The sequence below is a fragment of the Phoca vitulina genome, unplaced genomic scaffold (assembly GCF_004348235.1).
Source record: "Phoca vitulina isolate PV1807 unplaced genomic scaffold, GSC_HSeal_1.0 scaffold10, whole genome shotgun sequence".
Lineage (NCBI taxonomy): Eukaryota > Metazoa > Chordata > Mammalia > Carnivora > Phocidae > Phoca > Phoca vitulina.
The window spans coordinates 9,478,080-9,494,633 of NW_022589713.1; the positions used below are offsets into that span (position 1 = coordinate 9,478,080).

General features: G+C 39.5%; 2 protein-coding genes across 2 annotated transcripts in view; both read right to left on the bottom strand.

Moving 5' to 3' along the window:
• CPA3 (carboxypeptidase A3) overlaps positions 1–6,696 on the bottom strand; it is a 28,428-nt gene extending 21,732 nt beyond the window's left edge. The window contains exons 1-3 of the mRNA XM_032409200.1: positions 6,629–6,696; positions 6,455–6,530; positions 3,974–4,098 (exon numbers count right to left, since the gene is read on the bottom strand). Of these exons, the coding sequence (XP_032265091.1) occupies positions 3,974–4,098; positions 6,455–6,530; positions 6,629–6,696 (269 nt within the window). The remainder of the gene's footprint in view (positions 1–3,973; positions 4,099–6,454; positions 6,531–6,628) is intronic.
• Positions 6,697–12,480: 5,784 nt separating this feature from the next.
• Positions 12,481–16,554, bottom strand: part of CPB1 (carboxypeptidase B1) — a 34,008-nt gene continuing 29,934 nt past the window's right edge. The window contains exons 10-11 of the mRNA XM_032409194.1: positions 14,823–14,907; positions 12,481–12,834 (exon numbers count right to left, since the gene is read on the bottom strand). Coding sequence (XP_032265085.1) covers positions 12,647–12,834; positions 14,823–14,907 — 273 coding nt within the window. The 3' untranslated portion in view covers positions 12,481–12,646. The remainder of the gene's footprint in view (positions 12,835–14,822; positions 14,908–16,554) is intronic.

Genomic DNA, 16,554 nt, shown 5'->3' on the forward strand with positions numbered 1-16,554 from the left:
TGTATGTGACTGCCATAGGCTCTGGGATGTGTGTGTGTGTGTGTGTGTGTGTGAGAGAGAGAGAGAGAGAAAGAGAGAGAGAGAGAGAGAGAGATGGGGAAGCATATCCCAGGGATGCAGAGTCATTGTTATGGTGTCTTATAAACTAGAGGTCTGGATTGCCTCCCCTCTTCTATGCCCACATTCCAGCAGGATAGGGGCTACTCAAAAAGCATGATTTCAAGTTTCCACAAGATCCCATTTGTCTCCAGTAACTCCCTAATTGGGTTACTGTGTATGCAACTTGGCATTTACTGACATGGATTTCCCAACATTTGAGGCACACCTCTGTGTTGGATAATAAACTTTAAGACACTAATTTATTCACTAAGAGGGGAAGGGAGCATCTAGTGATAGCCCCTAGTTATCCTCTGTTGTAGAGTGTGTATGTGTTCATATGTGTGTGTGCACTCATGTAAACACACGTATAAGTGGTCTTTCCCTCACTTGCATTAGTAGAAGTAAAGGAACCAGGCAAAGGGCGATTTTATGGTCCCAGTCAATCTTCATGAAACCTCTATGAAACACCCTTTAGAGATGAAGAAAATGAGGTGAAGAGAAGTTAAGTAAATTGTCAATGTAAAATGTCAATGTTACAACCTAACATGTAGTTTAAATGGGACTGGACCCAGACAGCCTCACTGAGAATCCACATTCTTATTTACCACACTTGTCTGCTTTCCACCATGACCAACATCTCTTTGCAGTTTGTAGCAGGTATCAGCATCCCTGTTCTACTCTTGGGCAAGTAATATATAAAAATGTAGAGCAAAAGGAAAAATGAATGGGACAAGACATTAGAATGATTTATTTGATTGGAATACTTATCTGATAGGACTGTGTGTACACTTGGAATATGAATTTGTGTCTGATCATTATTAGGTAATTAGACATTAATATGAAGTGTCGAGGAGTTGGTTTGGTATAGATTGGTCAGTTTGATATAGATTTCTTTTGTACTTCCCATATAATCTTATGTGCATCTTACTAAGATTTCACTTAATTGTATCATTTGTTTTGCTTTATTAGTGTTATACCATATATATTAGTAGTTGTTTTCTGAATTACCTTTCATTAATAATTCTTTATTTTCTGATTTTAACTTTTGATCAAAGAAAAGATAATCTAAAATGTATCTGAAATACAAATATCTAAAATGTAAAAAATTTAGTAAAAACACTAGGGTTTTTAACTACTGAATCTAAATATGGTGTCTGCTCCTATAGACTCAGTCCAATAGGTGTGCTTTTCTTTCTTTCTTTTCTTTCTTTCTTTCTTTCTTTCAGATTTTATTTATTTATTTGACAAGGAGAGCGAGTGAGCACAAGCAGGGGGAGCGGCAGGCAGAGGGATAGGGAGAAGCAGGCTCCCCAGAGAGCAGGGGGAGCCCGATGCGGGGCTCAATGTCAGGACCCCGGGATCATGACCAGAGTGAAGGCAGTCACCTAACCAACTGAGCCACCCAGGCGTCCCTTGGGTGTGCTTTTCTTTAGACATTTATTCATCAGTCTGTTCAGGTTTGTTGGTATGTAGGTGTTGTTTTTCAGACTTGGTCTTTTATGATTTTGTAAAAAGGTAAATAAAAATGAAGCAAACATGCTACTTTAAAATCAAATCTGTCTTAGTAATTTAATTTTCTAAAAATTAAAAAAAAGTCACACACAGATACTTTAAATAGTGGTTTATATATACTGTCTAATGAAGGGTGTCTAAGTAAATCATTGTGTCAAACCAGCCTCTTAATGTGGTTTTGTTCAGACTGGTGCCTGGGTCCACCAGATGTTTCTGTTCTTAGAACACTCTTCTACTACTGACTGACACCAAGTAACACATATAATTAATATGCAAATAAAATTATCTATATAATTAGTACTTGGAGACAAGATTTAAATAGTCCTTGTCTGCACAGGATCACTTTACATATTTATATTTCTGAGGAAGGTAACTATCTAATTATGTGGCTTTCCCACAACGTGGCTAATTTGGACCAATTTCTAGAAATCATGTCCTAATTAGATAAAACTAATTTTTATTTGTATTTTAACACTTTGGTTCTTGATGTAGGTAACAAGGAAGAATTTTGGCATAAGACAAAGTGAAAAACACACTGTATTTGTGAAGTTCTGGATTTACACCTCTGTTTGAGTCAGAATTGTTTCAGCCTAAGAGAGACCTAGAGGTCCAAAGAGGAGAGAGAGGTGCCACCTGCCTAGATATCTTCTGTTTATTAATGTGATTAATTCCATTGTTCCACACTCATGTCAAGCAACTAGCTTTTTGTCTACATTACCAGGATATTAAGGAAAACCTAATACTTTATTTTTCTGTTGCTGTTCAGATCAAATTAAACAAAATTGACCAGCTAGAATTTATTTTAGCTTGGGCTGGATACTTTGTAAGAATTAGTTGATCACAGGAATTTGGGTCAGGTCTATACTAATGACGTAAAATAAAGAGTATAATACTTGAGGCACACATTTAAGAAGACTGGCTGTGAAGTGAATCAAGAGACACAGGCACCAGAGGATATATAGGGGGAGGAGTGAGTTCTTTTAGATGAAAGAATCAAGACCATCTGAACCTTAGTGTAAGTAGAGAGTCTCTAATGCACTCTAGTTTCTGAGATCTTGGAGGTCCATTTATAAAGTGTCTTTCTAATTTTAATAATACAATTTGTAAGAACATAGAAAAGCACATATTGATATATTAATTAGAAAGGGTTAAATCTTGATAGAAATTAATTTTGAATATGTGCTCCTCAATTATTAATTTCTACATTTGTTTCACAACCCTCTTGAAATGACAGCAAAAACAAAGACAATCATTAACAACAATCACAAGTAATAGCCTGCTACTTTTTAAGCCATTAAGTCACGAATAAGAATTTTTTTACTTCTCTTATATTTGTCTTTCCTTAATTTCAATAGAGTTTATATTTATTAAGGATATTGTAGCAATAAGAACACAATCAAGTCGTGATAAGCAGCAGTAAATCCTGCTCTGCAATATGACATGATATGTTTCAGGCAGAATACGAAGGCTTTTTTAGTTGTAGCTCTATGTTGGGTAGCAGAGGCATGAAATAGCAAGTCAGAAAGAAAGAACTAGTGCTTAGCAGTGTTTTGAATGGTGAAGGTCTCAGTAAAGGGTATTGCTGGAATGACAAGGGCTGGTAGAGTTAAAACAGGATCCCTCAGTACATCAAACACATTTTGTTTACTATGTTATGTGTGGATTTGTGATATTCATCACTGGGCTCCCTTGTTCACTGCCCCAGGGCCCAGACTGTGCATGGCCCATGGTTGGTGCTCAGTGAGTTCTAATTTTCCCTTATTTCTCTGTGGGACCACAATGACTCATTTCTCCATCTTTGGCCATTTGAGAATTCTCTCCTGTTGGATTTAAGTCTTACTCTATTGCATTGCTTTTGCTTTCTCTGAGGAAGAATTTCTTTCATAAAGAATTATTTATTATATATCTTATATTCCCACATCTCTGACTTAAGATGAGCACAGTTATTTGGGTCTCCTTTTATGCAGCAGGAGAATTCAAATTCTCGAGAATTTGGTGCTAGTAGCCACCAGTAGTTCTTGAGCTCTGTGGTGATTATCTGTCAGAGGTGATGAGTGTGGCTAAATTATCCATGCCTGCACAAGTGCACGATGTCCTTCTAGGAGCTGATTTTTGGAGAGGGCAGCATGGGTGATTGCCCTTCTTGCAGATCAGAACAAAAAGAGATGGAAGTTGAGTAGCTCAGTTTGATCTCATCACCCCTGTAAGCAGGCCTCAATATCCTATTCGAAAGTAACTGTAAATGTTTATCTGCTAGAGCTTTCATTTTTTTGGCCCAATTAAAGAATAGTACTTCCCTCTCAATTTCAAGATACTCCAAACTTAGAGTGTCTAACACATTTGAATATTTCATAGGACTTACTCATAGTGCATTTTATTTTGATCCAAGGTAGACTGGATGAACTGGGATTCCTTTTCACTAACTCGGAAATCTATTGTCACATTAGCAGCTACGTGGTGGGTGGCATCTGGATACCAGAAGTCAAGCTGCGGAGATGAGTTCAATGTTAGTCACAGTTATTTGTTCACCCAACACATATTTCTTAAGAAACACATGTGTCATACACTACAAAAGGAATTTGGGGTTCAATGTAGTTAAGGTATGGACCCTTCTCTCAATAAGCTTATGAGAGTGTGCAAATATACTGTTGAATATTAGGGAGTGGGAGAGATCATTTGTACTGATCACTCTTTCAGGACATAGATAGTATCTATAAATGCAAAAAAAAGTAGTTTTTAGTTAATCTGTTTGCTTCTACCATCTTGGGGTTGATTGGGGCTGTTTCACAATTCATTTAGCCATAGACTCTGTCTCTAATTGGGAATATAGATTAAAAATATGGTTCCCCTCACCCTGCCCCTGAGTCAGGCCTCAAAACCAGTTTCCCCTGTAAACTCTGGAATTCCTGGAAGGTTTGTGTCCAACAGAAGGCATAATAATCTCCAGCCCTATTATTTTTCTAGTAGTATGTCCTTGGGCGATACTAAAACTCCTTGAGTTTTAGTCCTTTTCCCTAAGCTATAGGGTTAAGAGGACTCCATTTGGAGTGTTGTAAAGAATGTGAAATGGATATGAACTCTGGGACCTGCAGGCATTTAAAGCTGCTGATTCCCTTCTCTTTTTCTTCCTCTAGCTGAGAATTTCAGAAATTTGGTGAATGGGTCTAGAAGGATAGCATTCAGGTTAAAATAACTTTTAGAAGATTCCAATTCTTGTTGTTCTTCAAAATCATACTCCATCGTGAAATCAAATGAAGTACAGTTCCCCAACCTGGGAAATGTGAAGGAAATGCTCAATTCCTACCTACCATTCCAAGCTTGTAGACATGTCTAAGTCCACCTGGGTATTTTGTAGTTGAATCCCACTCTACCTCTGGGTCGGTCCGTTATGTGCTTATATGAGGCTGCTGTGAGCCAACCAATATTTATTGGTTTATTTTGATCAGAAAGCTACAGCATAAATTGGACATATGAGAGATGTAGTGTGATTTAAAGACGTTTTGGTGCTCATGGAGCTTGAACGGTGAGAGAGAGGTTTGGACGAGTGGGAGACAGTAGAGATTGGCAGCTCGGCAGATCATGAAGGACTTCAGATGTCACTCCAATACCAATAGAAGACACTTCTACAGTGCTTCTTACGGCCAGGCCTCCTTCTGAGCGTCACCCAATTACTAGCTTACTTAGTCTTTATAACAACCTTAGGAAGTAGGTATGATTATTATCCTCACTTTACAGAGGAGGAAACAGATCCAGAGAGGTTACGTAACTTGCCTAAGGCCACAGAGCTAGTTAGAGCTAGTATTTGAAACTTTGAAGACCATGCTCTTTCCATACCAGGCTGCCTCTCACTAAAAACCTTCACATGGAGGAATATGATCATCAAGCTTTAGAGCAGCCAGGCTGTAGTGCAGACCTGGCTTTGTGGGAGGCAGGACTAGAACCTGAACCCTGGATAAGGGGCTACTGAAATAGTCCTGGTACAAGGTAGGGCAGACATAATTTTGGCAGTGGCACGGGAATGAAGAGGAAAGCATGGATTTGAAAAACATTTGGGAAATTAGAAGAGCAGAGCTTTCAATTAGTTTGATGTGATGCGGGGGTGCATGACTAGAATAAATCTCAGATTCAGTTCTGGATTTAAGTCTGCTGTGTCATCTTGGTCATTTAATTTACTGTCTTGGAACTTTGATTCTTTTGTTTTAAGTGGGTTTAATTATGCCACTCACACTGAAAATCTGTTGGAGAGTTTGATATGATACCTATAAGGTGGCTGACACAGTGTGCCTTGTGTATGGGAGCAGCTGAATAAATGATAAAATGATTACATTAGCTCACTGGGTTTTAAAAGAGTGATCAAACTTCAAGAGTTTCCTTTTAAAATGGACCTACTCTTGGGAAGGGTCACATCTTATAAACCATTACTTTGATGTTACTGGTTAACCAATACCTTGATGTTATTGTAATTTTAAGAGAAACTATGCCACTGGTGGAGATCTGGGTGGGAGAGAGGAGAATGGAGCAGGCAAGGCACTAGCAGGGAGGGGAAAGAGGCCCCCAGAAAGGTGTCAAGAAAGCCCACTTCCTTATTTCACAATTTCCCATAGAAAAAGCTGTTGTTTGCAAAGCTTTTGGGAGGGAAAACAGGAGTGGTAATTTGGGGGAAAAATAATAAGCAAAAACAAGGGAAGCCCTATAGTGGCGATTGGCTGATTTACCCAAGTAGCTTCTGCCACTTGCCCCTTCTTTGTCTTTGGAAGCTCCGTGTGCATTAAAAGTAAAATTCATAAGAGGCAGCTTTTAGAGAACAGAAAGAAAAGATAAAATAACCGTCTAAGTGCTTTACCTGGTTGGTTTTGGCCAAGTCCTTTATGATGTTTGCTTGTTTTTCATCCTGGGGCTTCACGCGGAGCACCTTCTCCCTTTAAGAATGTAAAAAGATGAAACATGTGAACTGTAAAGAAGCATGCCTTCATCCTCTTTCTGTACAGAGACTGGAACGCAGGGTGGTGAGGTTTACCTGTCAAAGCGGACAGGAGCCACTGCAAGGGTGGTAGCGATCAAACCCAAAGGCAGGATGAACCACATGGTTCTTCTCTGCCTGCCCCAAGACCCTCTGCCAGCTTTATGCCTCAGCTCTTATCTGGAGGAGCAGCTGATTTCCTCTTAGGGTTCTGGTGGACGAAATGTTTTTCTAGTTGGGGAGGGAGGAGTAGGATGGCAACACTAACACTGAATGCCCATTTTGTGGCAGATCCAACCTCACGCTACCCTTTTGCAATTGGGAATACCCATTTTACAGATGCCAGGCAAACTCATTTTTTAGGAAATAACTTGCCCAAGGTAGCAGAGCTAGTATGTTCACAGAGTTGAGATCTGAGCCCAGTTCTTTGTCCTAAAACGCAGCTTTGGGCACCTGGGTGGCTCAGTCGTTAAGCATCTGCCTTCGGCTCAGGTCATGATCCCAGGGTCCTGGGATCGAGTCCCACATCGGGCTCCCTGCTCGGCAGGAAGCCCGCTTCTCCCTCTCCCACTCCGCCTGCTTGTGTTCCTGCTCTCGCTATCTCTCTGTCAAATAAATAAATAAAAAATCTTAAAAAAAAAAAAAATAAAACGCAGCTTTTCCATATGTTTGAATTGAATGATGGAAGAAATCACTTTAAATTTGCGCTTGGAACCAGAGATGAATTTGGGTATCTGACTACAGAACCTTGATGGGTGGTCCTTAATAATGTAAAATATGTTTTTGAAGCTACATTGTAACTTAGTAAATTACAAAATATTTTGAATATGCTAAAAATACTGTAATCTCAAAAATATTGATGTATTTACTACCTAGATTTTATACTTTTGCCATATTTTCTCTGTACCTCTCTGTAAAGAAGTTACAGAATGTTACAGAAAGAGCTAAAGCAATCACATCCCCGCTCCTTTCTCCTTCTCCTGCCTCTGTTCTCGGAGATAACCCCTATTTCTAAAGCAAGTTGAGGACTCCTAGAAGGCACAATTTTATGGTTGCTCAAGTGTTTGTTCATTGGCTGTTCTCTTTAGGGTCTGGATGCAGGGTTCAGTAAATGCTTTCAGAAAGTTGAATTAATGAATGTCATTTATAGAGCATTCTAAATAGTCTCTTGAGGGGTCTTTAATTTTGAACATGGATCATTTGGGAGAAGGCATCACCTCTACTCAGAATTAAGGTAATCTAACAGAGTGAGTAAGTTTAGCTAATCAGATAACTTACTAGAATTTCCTTTTAAAAACTACTTCTTCACATTGACAAATGTATATAGATTGTCCTATAGGAAACTTCTCAGAGTCATGGTTATATATTTTTATTATCAAAATAATAGCGTCGGGGAGATGCCCATGTTACATGTACAGCAGCAATAGCTTCATTCCTCTCTCTGTGTTAGGTGTGCACTAGAACATATCCCCAGGGGCTCCCCTTGCCCCAACCCTGCAGGTAAGGGAGAGGAGGGTTTTACAAATGCCTTCATGTTCTTGACATTGGATAAGCTCATCAGCACTAGAAACTCCCTAAGCAAATGTTTGCTCCACTCCTTCTGAGGATGAATTTGGTAGAGGTACAGAGGAAAAGGAAGAGCTTGACGTTGCAGTTAGAAACATGTAACCTTAGAGTGGCTCCTTCACCCTGAGCAGGCTGCTTAGTCATTCTGGGCCTTGGTTTCCTCATCTGAAAAATGGAGATGCAAATTGGACTCTGGCAAGTGCTGTGAGGGCTAAATGAGATAGCATATGTGAAGGACTTGGTGGATGGTAGGTGCTAAAATATATGCTCATGCCCTCTAAGCACTTGATAAAATTGCCAGGTTCTGTAAACAGACTTATAATTGACCACTGTCAACTGGAGTATCAGCATGTATCATGTGGTAGATTAAAGCAGTGGCTGTGGGGGCGCCTAGGTAGCTCGGTCGGTTAAGTGTCTGCCTTCGGCTCGGGTCATGATCCCAGAGTCCTGGGATTGAGTCCCGCATCAGGCTGCCTGCTCAGCGGGGAGTCTGCTTCTCCCTCTGCCTCTGCCCCACCCCCTTCATGTGACTGCTCATTCTCTCTGTCTTTCTCTGACAAATAAATAAATAAAGTGGTGGCTGTATCCTTTAGGGGTGAAATATCTTTCTGTATTTGTTTTAATATGGACTACTTCAGGAAAAATTTTTTGTGTTACAGCTTTTCTTTTTGGAGTTTTATTTCCTGATTCTTCAAGTAATAAATGCCTACTGGAAATAATTTAGCAAAAACAAAATTTGAAAGAAGAAAATAGAAATCACCTTTAATTCTAACATTCTTATATGTTTTCTTAAAGTCTTTTTCTGTGTGACTAGTTTTAAAACTGTGGAGAAGTCTTGTATGTCTATTTTTCAGGTCAAGTATGAAGGACACTTCTGTTTTATTTGGGGATCTAGGTAAATGTGTGAGATCCTGGTATCTCTCAGGGATAAGACTCTGATTATAAATAATCTTGAACTTCTTAATATCTGTTACATATTTCAGTTCCCTGTTTCTGGAATGAGATATCGACATGTGATGCTCTTAAGACTTCCTACTCCTCCCCAATTTATTTAGCCTCTGAAGAACAGATGCAATAGATGGATTTCAAGAGTATTCTGAAGCTTTTTCTCAGAACAAATGGTTTCTTGGCAGGCATAGTTCTGAGCAATCTTATATTATTGCATCAAAATTTATAAAAGATCTTGGCATATTTATAGAATAGGATGAATGGCTATTGAACAACATATCATTTTAGGATTGACTTTGTAAGGTGGTGTGATATTTCATAGGTCAAATTAATCTCTTTAAAAAGAAATTTAAAGTTGAATGCCTCACACAACAATAATTTTCCATCCTTCTGGATCTTTGTACTCCTAGGAGTTTTGTAATAGTATATGTCTAGCCACAGTTTAAAATATTGCTTTAGGGGTATCTGGGTGGCTCAGTTAGTTGGGCATCTGCCTTGGGCTCAGGTCATGATCTCAGGGTCCTGGGATTGAGTCCCTCATTGGGCTCCCTGCTCAATGTGGAGTCTGCTTCTCTCTCTCACTCTGCCCCTTCCCCATGTTCATGCTCTCTCTCTCAAATAAATAAATAAAATCTTTAGAAAAATAAAATATTGCCTTATTTTTAAACTATATTTTTATGCATATTTTCAAACATTATCACTATAAAAGAGATACCTTAGAAAATGAAAGTGAAAGTTCTCTTGTGATTTTACTAGGCTCTTTCAAATACTTCTCCATCTTCAACTCAAATCCAATAAGCTTCTGGAATACCCTTAGATATCTCATAAAGGGTATGTTGAAAGAAAAATTTGTTGCCTTTAGCTGTGGATATTGGATTCTTATCATTGAAATGAAGCTGCCCTGCAAAATGCTGCAGGAAAGTTGTCTTCATTATTTGAAGAAAGGTGGCATTTCTGGACAAAGATGTGGGTGTGTGGTTCAGGCAGTGTCAGACCTGGCTAGAGGGGGAGTGACTACCTGCTCAAATGAGAAGACCTAAGAGGATCATCAAGACCCCATTTGGCCCCCAAATAACCTCATTAGCTGTCATGGTTCCTTCTGTTTTTCTTCTGTGCCTGAAATTTTCTTTGAGCAGTTCATATAAGTTAGTTGGCAAAAGCAGGTGAATACATGGGATGTTATTCTAGATATGAAGAACTCCCTTATTCCAGACTGGAAAACCAGTCTTGCTATGTTGTAGCAACACCGTTTTGAGATAGGAAAAATTCAGGGAGCCATTTCTGTGCTGTTGGTTAATTACTGTTTGGGGAATGAGAGCTTGGGACTGAGGAAGGGCTCAGAGCCTGTCCTGGGATCTCAGTGAGGGAGTAATTTAAAGGAGGGAGGAAGAGAGAGGTGCCCTTACAGTCAGAGGCTCCTGGGTGGGCAAGGCTGGGCAGGAAACCTTGGCAGTCCCTGGTCTGCCTGGCAGGAGGTCATATGGTATTATTGCACTGGGAAGGACTAAAGCAGACATCTCTCTTTGTTTTAGCTCAGTTCAGCTCAGGCAAGTGGCACTCCTAGCCAGCTAGCTGTTGACTTTGAGTTGACCAGAGATATATCAAAAATGTTTCTGGTGCAAGAATTCTTGGATACAAGGGATTTTAAATGAGAATATTTACATACTTACTATCCTGGTCCTTCTCTTTTTTGAAAAAATTCCTTGGAATTTGTGAACATTTCTAATTTCTAATTTAAAGCACTCAATTTAGAGACATAGTTCTTTATGGTTTACACACATGACTTTTGAACTTTGGGTCACACATAGCATTTCTTAGAGGTCAATGTTATCTGCTAGAGGTGGAGTATGGGAGTCTTGTGGAACTATCTATGGATTGAATGATACACGTCCAGCAAGATAACTTCACTCAGGTAACTTTGGTTGAGTTAGCTCTCCAATTCCCAACATGGGTATAATTTAAATAAAACGGGGAAAGATAATTTAGCTAAATTACATCTATTTTTTTATCATCATCAATACTGCTTGAGAATTCATGGGAATTTCTTTTTTTGCTCTTAAGTGTCTATTTAAATGATGTATTACTAAATTATTTTGAAGATGATTGCTTGACAAATTGTAGCAGCTGCACTGCTACCATCTAGTGGACAATTAATGCAATTAATCATTCTTTGGCTTGACAACTTCCAAACCACTGTGACTTCAAAGGATTCTTCTTTTGAATAGAACACTGTCATAGATATTTTAACATGTTTTGCTAGATATGGAATCCTATTTTCCTTGGATCCACATAGAAAACAATGAGCTCATATTTTAAAGTAAATAGAATAGTAAAGTAGATTTTAAATTAAGAGATGTTCCCAAATTGTAACTAAATACCTATTATTATATTTTAAAATTTGAACTTTGCATAATAGTCTCTGACATTAGCATGTTCAGTTATAATTCTGGGAAACTTCAAGTCATGGAGTAATTTTTGCCTCTTTTGTTTAAGGCCTAACACCCTTTTGTTTTACCTCCAATCTGCTTTGTATCACCCTCCTGTAACAGGTCCCCTTGTTAACACCCTTCTGACACCCTCTTGTTTGACCTCAGTCTGCTTTCCATCTTAGCTGGTTGATGTTTTAAAAACTCTGATTAGGTCATTTGCAACTGAATGTTTTCCATGGCTTCCCATTGTTCTTAGACCCATGTTCCAAAACCTTAAGCTCTAAGCTCTGCTTAATAGTCCCTCCCACCTTCCTCAGTCCCTATACATGCTTTCTTCCCTCAACTGTCTAGGTTCCTTCCTCTCTGGCTTTCTTCCTACGGGTTCTGCATCAGGGCTTGGAAGGGGCACTCCCTTTATCCAGATAATTGTGACTTATTCTTCAGGTTCCAGCATTCCCTGAGAGAGCCTTCTCCCCCACATCAGGGAGGTAGACCTGGTGTATGTTCCTTTCATGTAATTTGTCTAGCACTTACTTGCTTAATGTAAATTAAATCATGACTTATTAAATAATTAGTGAAATAGCTAATTATTTATTTCATGTCTGTCTTCCCAAATGCCCTTTGAAGGCAGAACTGTCTTTCTTTTTCATTGCTCTGTCCCTAATTGCTTAGCAACGTGTTTGGCATGTAGTAGACAGTTCATAAAATAAATGAGCTGAGATGAAAGCTAAAGCAAGATGGGGTCTTTTCACCTATACTACCATTTGCTAAATTTCCCCTTATATGTCTTCTTCCTCATAAGCCCCCATTAGAACCTGTACATCTCTGCACTCTGCCAGTGTTGGCAAATACCCTGAGGACTTTAACTCCTATATCGTTGATCCACATCATTACCTGTGGATGGCTTGCTTAGTCACTGATTCACATCATTTTTTTCCCCAAAGAAGTAGACAATCTGTCAGGTTTCTAATTATAATGATTCATTTTTATTATGATCAGTATTAAAAGATCCAAGTAGTTTAATAGACTAGTGGCTTAAAAGAAAGATTGGATCTAGAAAATATCCAGGCAGACAAAAATAAGAATTTAGGATAGAAAAGAAACTTTGACATAAGGCTGTCAGGATTCTCTACTAGTACAGATGTTTCAGGACGTATCTGGCGAGGTACTTGATGGCCAGCATTGTCTCCTCACAGGTGGGCTGAATCTGGGATTCAGGGAGGGCAAAGCCGTATCTGCCTTTGTCCCGGAGTTCAAAGGTAAAGGAATATTTGATTCCTTGGTCATAAGCCCAGTCATCAGAGCCCCCAGCAGCAGGATCTGAAATGTGCAAAGAGCAGAAAAAAAATGAACGAACCCCCAAAACACTAAATCCAGGAAGGAAATTAAAAAAAAGAAAAAAGCCAGCTTTCTTTTATAATTACAACTGTTGCATTGGGCAAAATATTATAGGTAGGCCAATTTTCTCTCTTTTTTTTTTTTTTAAAGATTTTATTTATTTATTTGACAGAGAGAGAGATACAGAGAGCAGGAACACAAGCAGGGGGAGTGGGAGAAGCAGGCTTCCTGCCGAGCAGGGAGCCTGATGTGGGGCTCGACCCCAGGACCCTGGGATCATGACCTGAGCCGAAGGCAGACGCTTAACGACTGAGCCACCCAGGCACCCAGTAGGCCAATTTTCTAGAAAACTGGATTATAAAAGGTATGGAGGGCAGTTTTAAAAAATCAGTCCAATCTTACCTCTAAGCCTAATTAGTGGCAATGATGTGTTTAATACCCCAGGAAGTATGTAATTTATAACATAACCTTCTCACTGTGCTTGTATGCTATGGTAAACTATATCATATGTAATTTGTTTACAAAATATAGATAATTTCTGGGGAAGGCTGCATGATGACTGGTGATAGGAGCGAACTCCAAACCCCAAGGAAACAGTGCTGATGAAATCAGAGCACCTTGAGGGCAGGGCTGGGCCTTTGTGTTTCCTCAGGGCCTAGCAGATGGTCTGGCGGAGGTTAGGCATTTGTTCAGTTCTTCAATCAGTAACAGTTACTATGTCCCTGCCTTGTAGATTTTCTATCTGTTAAGTCACTAGGTCATTTTTTCGTTCATTCATTCATTCATTCTTTCATCTATTTATTCAGTCAACGGTTGTACAGCCCTCACTGAGCAGTGGGCTGTGGGCTCTCCTCTGGAGATGCCGGAATAAAGGAAAGACGTGACTTCTGTCCTCCAAGGGTTTACAGTATAATGAAAAAAGAACCCTCACTGAACTAGTCTGCATAAAACATATAAGAACTTCACAGTATATGAATAGGTGGGCTACTTCTGCTAGAACCCCCTTAGGAAAATACTGTACCCCATATGATTCAGAGCAGGTTAAAAAAGGACAAGAGTATAGAAAACCATATTCTACATAAAACTTAAAAACAAAACCCAGGATTGGAGCCTCTCCAACTGCGTGGGAGGCCCTGTGATAACAGGACTGGGCCTTTTCCCTTGTATTTCTAGTCCTTTCAGATCCGGGGCAAAAAGAAATCATACAAAGGCAAAGGAAAATATAAGTAGAAATTTAAAATGGGGCCTGCATAATGTGCCTTCCCAGTGAAATTTAAACTCTGCAGCATCTAAGTGAAATCTGGGGCCTAGCCCCTACCTAACTCTCTTGCTGTGTGTCTCTTGCCACTTGGCTCGAGCACACCGAGTGACTGGTCAGAGGGGCTGACGTCTACCCCTGGAAAGTGGCTTGAGCCTGAATTAGCCCTCGCACCTGCAGTCTGTTTAGTCAGGAAGACACTCCTTCTTATACTTTTCTTCAGCAATTGTCTTTCCAGGTAAAGCTTCTGGGTCATTATCCTGGGCAGTCATTGCCGATGCTGTGGGATGGGCTGGTTGGTGCTGGAGTGTGCTCTTTCCTTGTGCATCCTCTGTCATAACATCTAGCACCCCTATATTTAGTTTTCCTGCTGCCTTTCTGTGGATTCTTCGAAGACTGTGCTGGTTCCCCAACTTCCCTTTCTCCTTTTCTCTTGCCTTCTCTCCATCCGCCCTTCCTTTCTTTCCTAGTACCTAGTGAAGACCTGGCACATAGTGGTGGCTGCTCAATGGATGTTTACCGAGCGCAAGTGTTTTCTTGGGTTGGAGGGGATACTTTTTCTGAACAGAAAACTGATGACATGTCATATAAAAAATCCACTGTCAGGCAAAAGCCACATGCTTTAAATGATCTGAAAGGAAAGGCTCTGGGAACCATTTGTCGCCTTTTTAGGCGTGTGGTCTCGTTGCACAGTTCTGAAGCCAAGACTCACAGATTGTTGTAGCTCCTGGGCCATATGTGTACTTGGTGCCATGCAGGGTGGCAAGTTCTTTTACGGTAGCTTTCGCCAGGGCATTCTGCAAAAGAACCAGCAGTTCGTGAGTAAATAAGTAAAAGCACACACTGACAAACAAACATCTGTACCTTATTTTTAAGACATTGAAGAGGCATAAGACACAGTTTGGGTTAGTTTTATTCCTGCTCAGTGCCCGTCCAATTTTTCTCTCTAACCTGGTCATAGGATCCAAGCGATTCTTATGAAAATATGTCTTCCCTAAATGCCCTCTGCAAGCACTCACTCTGAGCTTCCCTCTGAATGTGTCATACTGTGGCAACACCGTTTGCTGGCCTCTGAGTTCTCAGTGACTTTTTCTGTCTTTTATCTCCATGTCGTCAGGGTCCAGGCCAAGGCTTACCACTTAGTGGTTGTCCAGGAACTATTTGTTGGAACTCTGAAGATAATTAGCATCTTACCCTCTTATTTGAGAATTAGGTCTTTACATTCATTTTAAATAATTGTTGCAGTAAAGTATGGGTCCTAGCAATAACTTCTATTTTAGTCAGAGGACAATCTTTTACTTTCTCTTCTTTTTTATTTACATAGAACTTAGTGTGTCTTTTTTTCCCAGGTATTCTTCCTTAGGCTTGTCAAACATTTGTTATTTTAAATTTTAAAATCAAACATTTTGTTTTTTTACATTTTCTACTATTCTATGATTTGCTTAGTTTAGGCTAGAGAAACGAGGCTACGCAAACTGTAACTGTCCCAGATATCACATTCATTGATTCAGTAAAATGTCACTGTGTATTAGGAATTAGGTTATGTGTAAGGATTAGTTTGGCAAATCTATATTGTCTCTGGAGCTTGTAAGAGAAAAGCAGGAGACAAGGAGGTCTTTGTGGTTGAGGTTTTCTACCTAATACAGGTAAACAAAAATCAAATACATACAAAATAACCCCCAACAAAACAAAACAAAAACTACCTGGAAATGTGGCAGGTTATAAGTCAGGATAAGATAGAATTATATAAGCTGGGGCAGGAGTATTAAAAACTACACATATGAATGATTGGATACTCAATACAGTGTTCTGCCAACATAGAAATACTAAGGAATTGGCAGTTTCAGGGATGAGGGTGGTTCCAGCTTGGAAGATTTTTAGACTGAAGAATTAGACAACATCTACTCTATTTCAAAATGAAGAACATTTGAATTCCAGAATTTCAAAAAAGCGGCAAATATTAGCTTATGTGTATTTTTTTCTTTAAGAAGCAGCTTCATTATCTCAAAAGACCCATTGCTTTTCTGCCTCCCTGACCCCCAACTCTTCAAGGGCAAGGGCTCTGTACCCCCAGCCCCCCTGTGCTGTAAACTTCCCAACATCCACTGACATACTGCATATTTAAATGAATCACTTGAAAAGTAAGGCCTGACTTGGCTGTCTTGGGAATACAGATTTGAAAATCTGATTGTTTACCACAGGAGAATTAGCCATAATTCATTCTGGTTATGAAACTAGCTATATTTCATACTTTGGCATCATAATTATGTCTTGTACATATGCTTGGAAAGCGATGAGGTTGGTGATGGAATCAAAATACTCCTAGTTTTACAAAGTAGCAACTTCCCTTAGTCCTTGTTCTAATATCAAAACCAGTTTAGTAGCGTCTTACGTTAAATTGACAAGGGCATGTCTACAAAACTTCAAAGTTCCAGTTCCCAAAT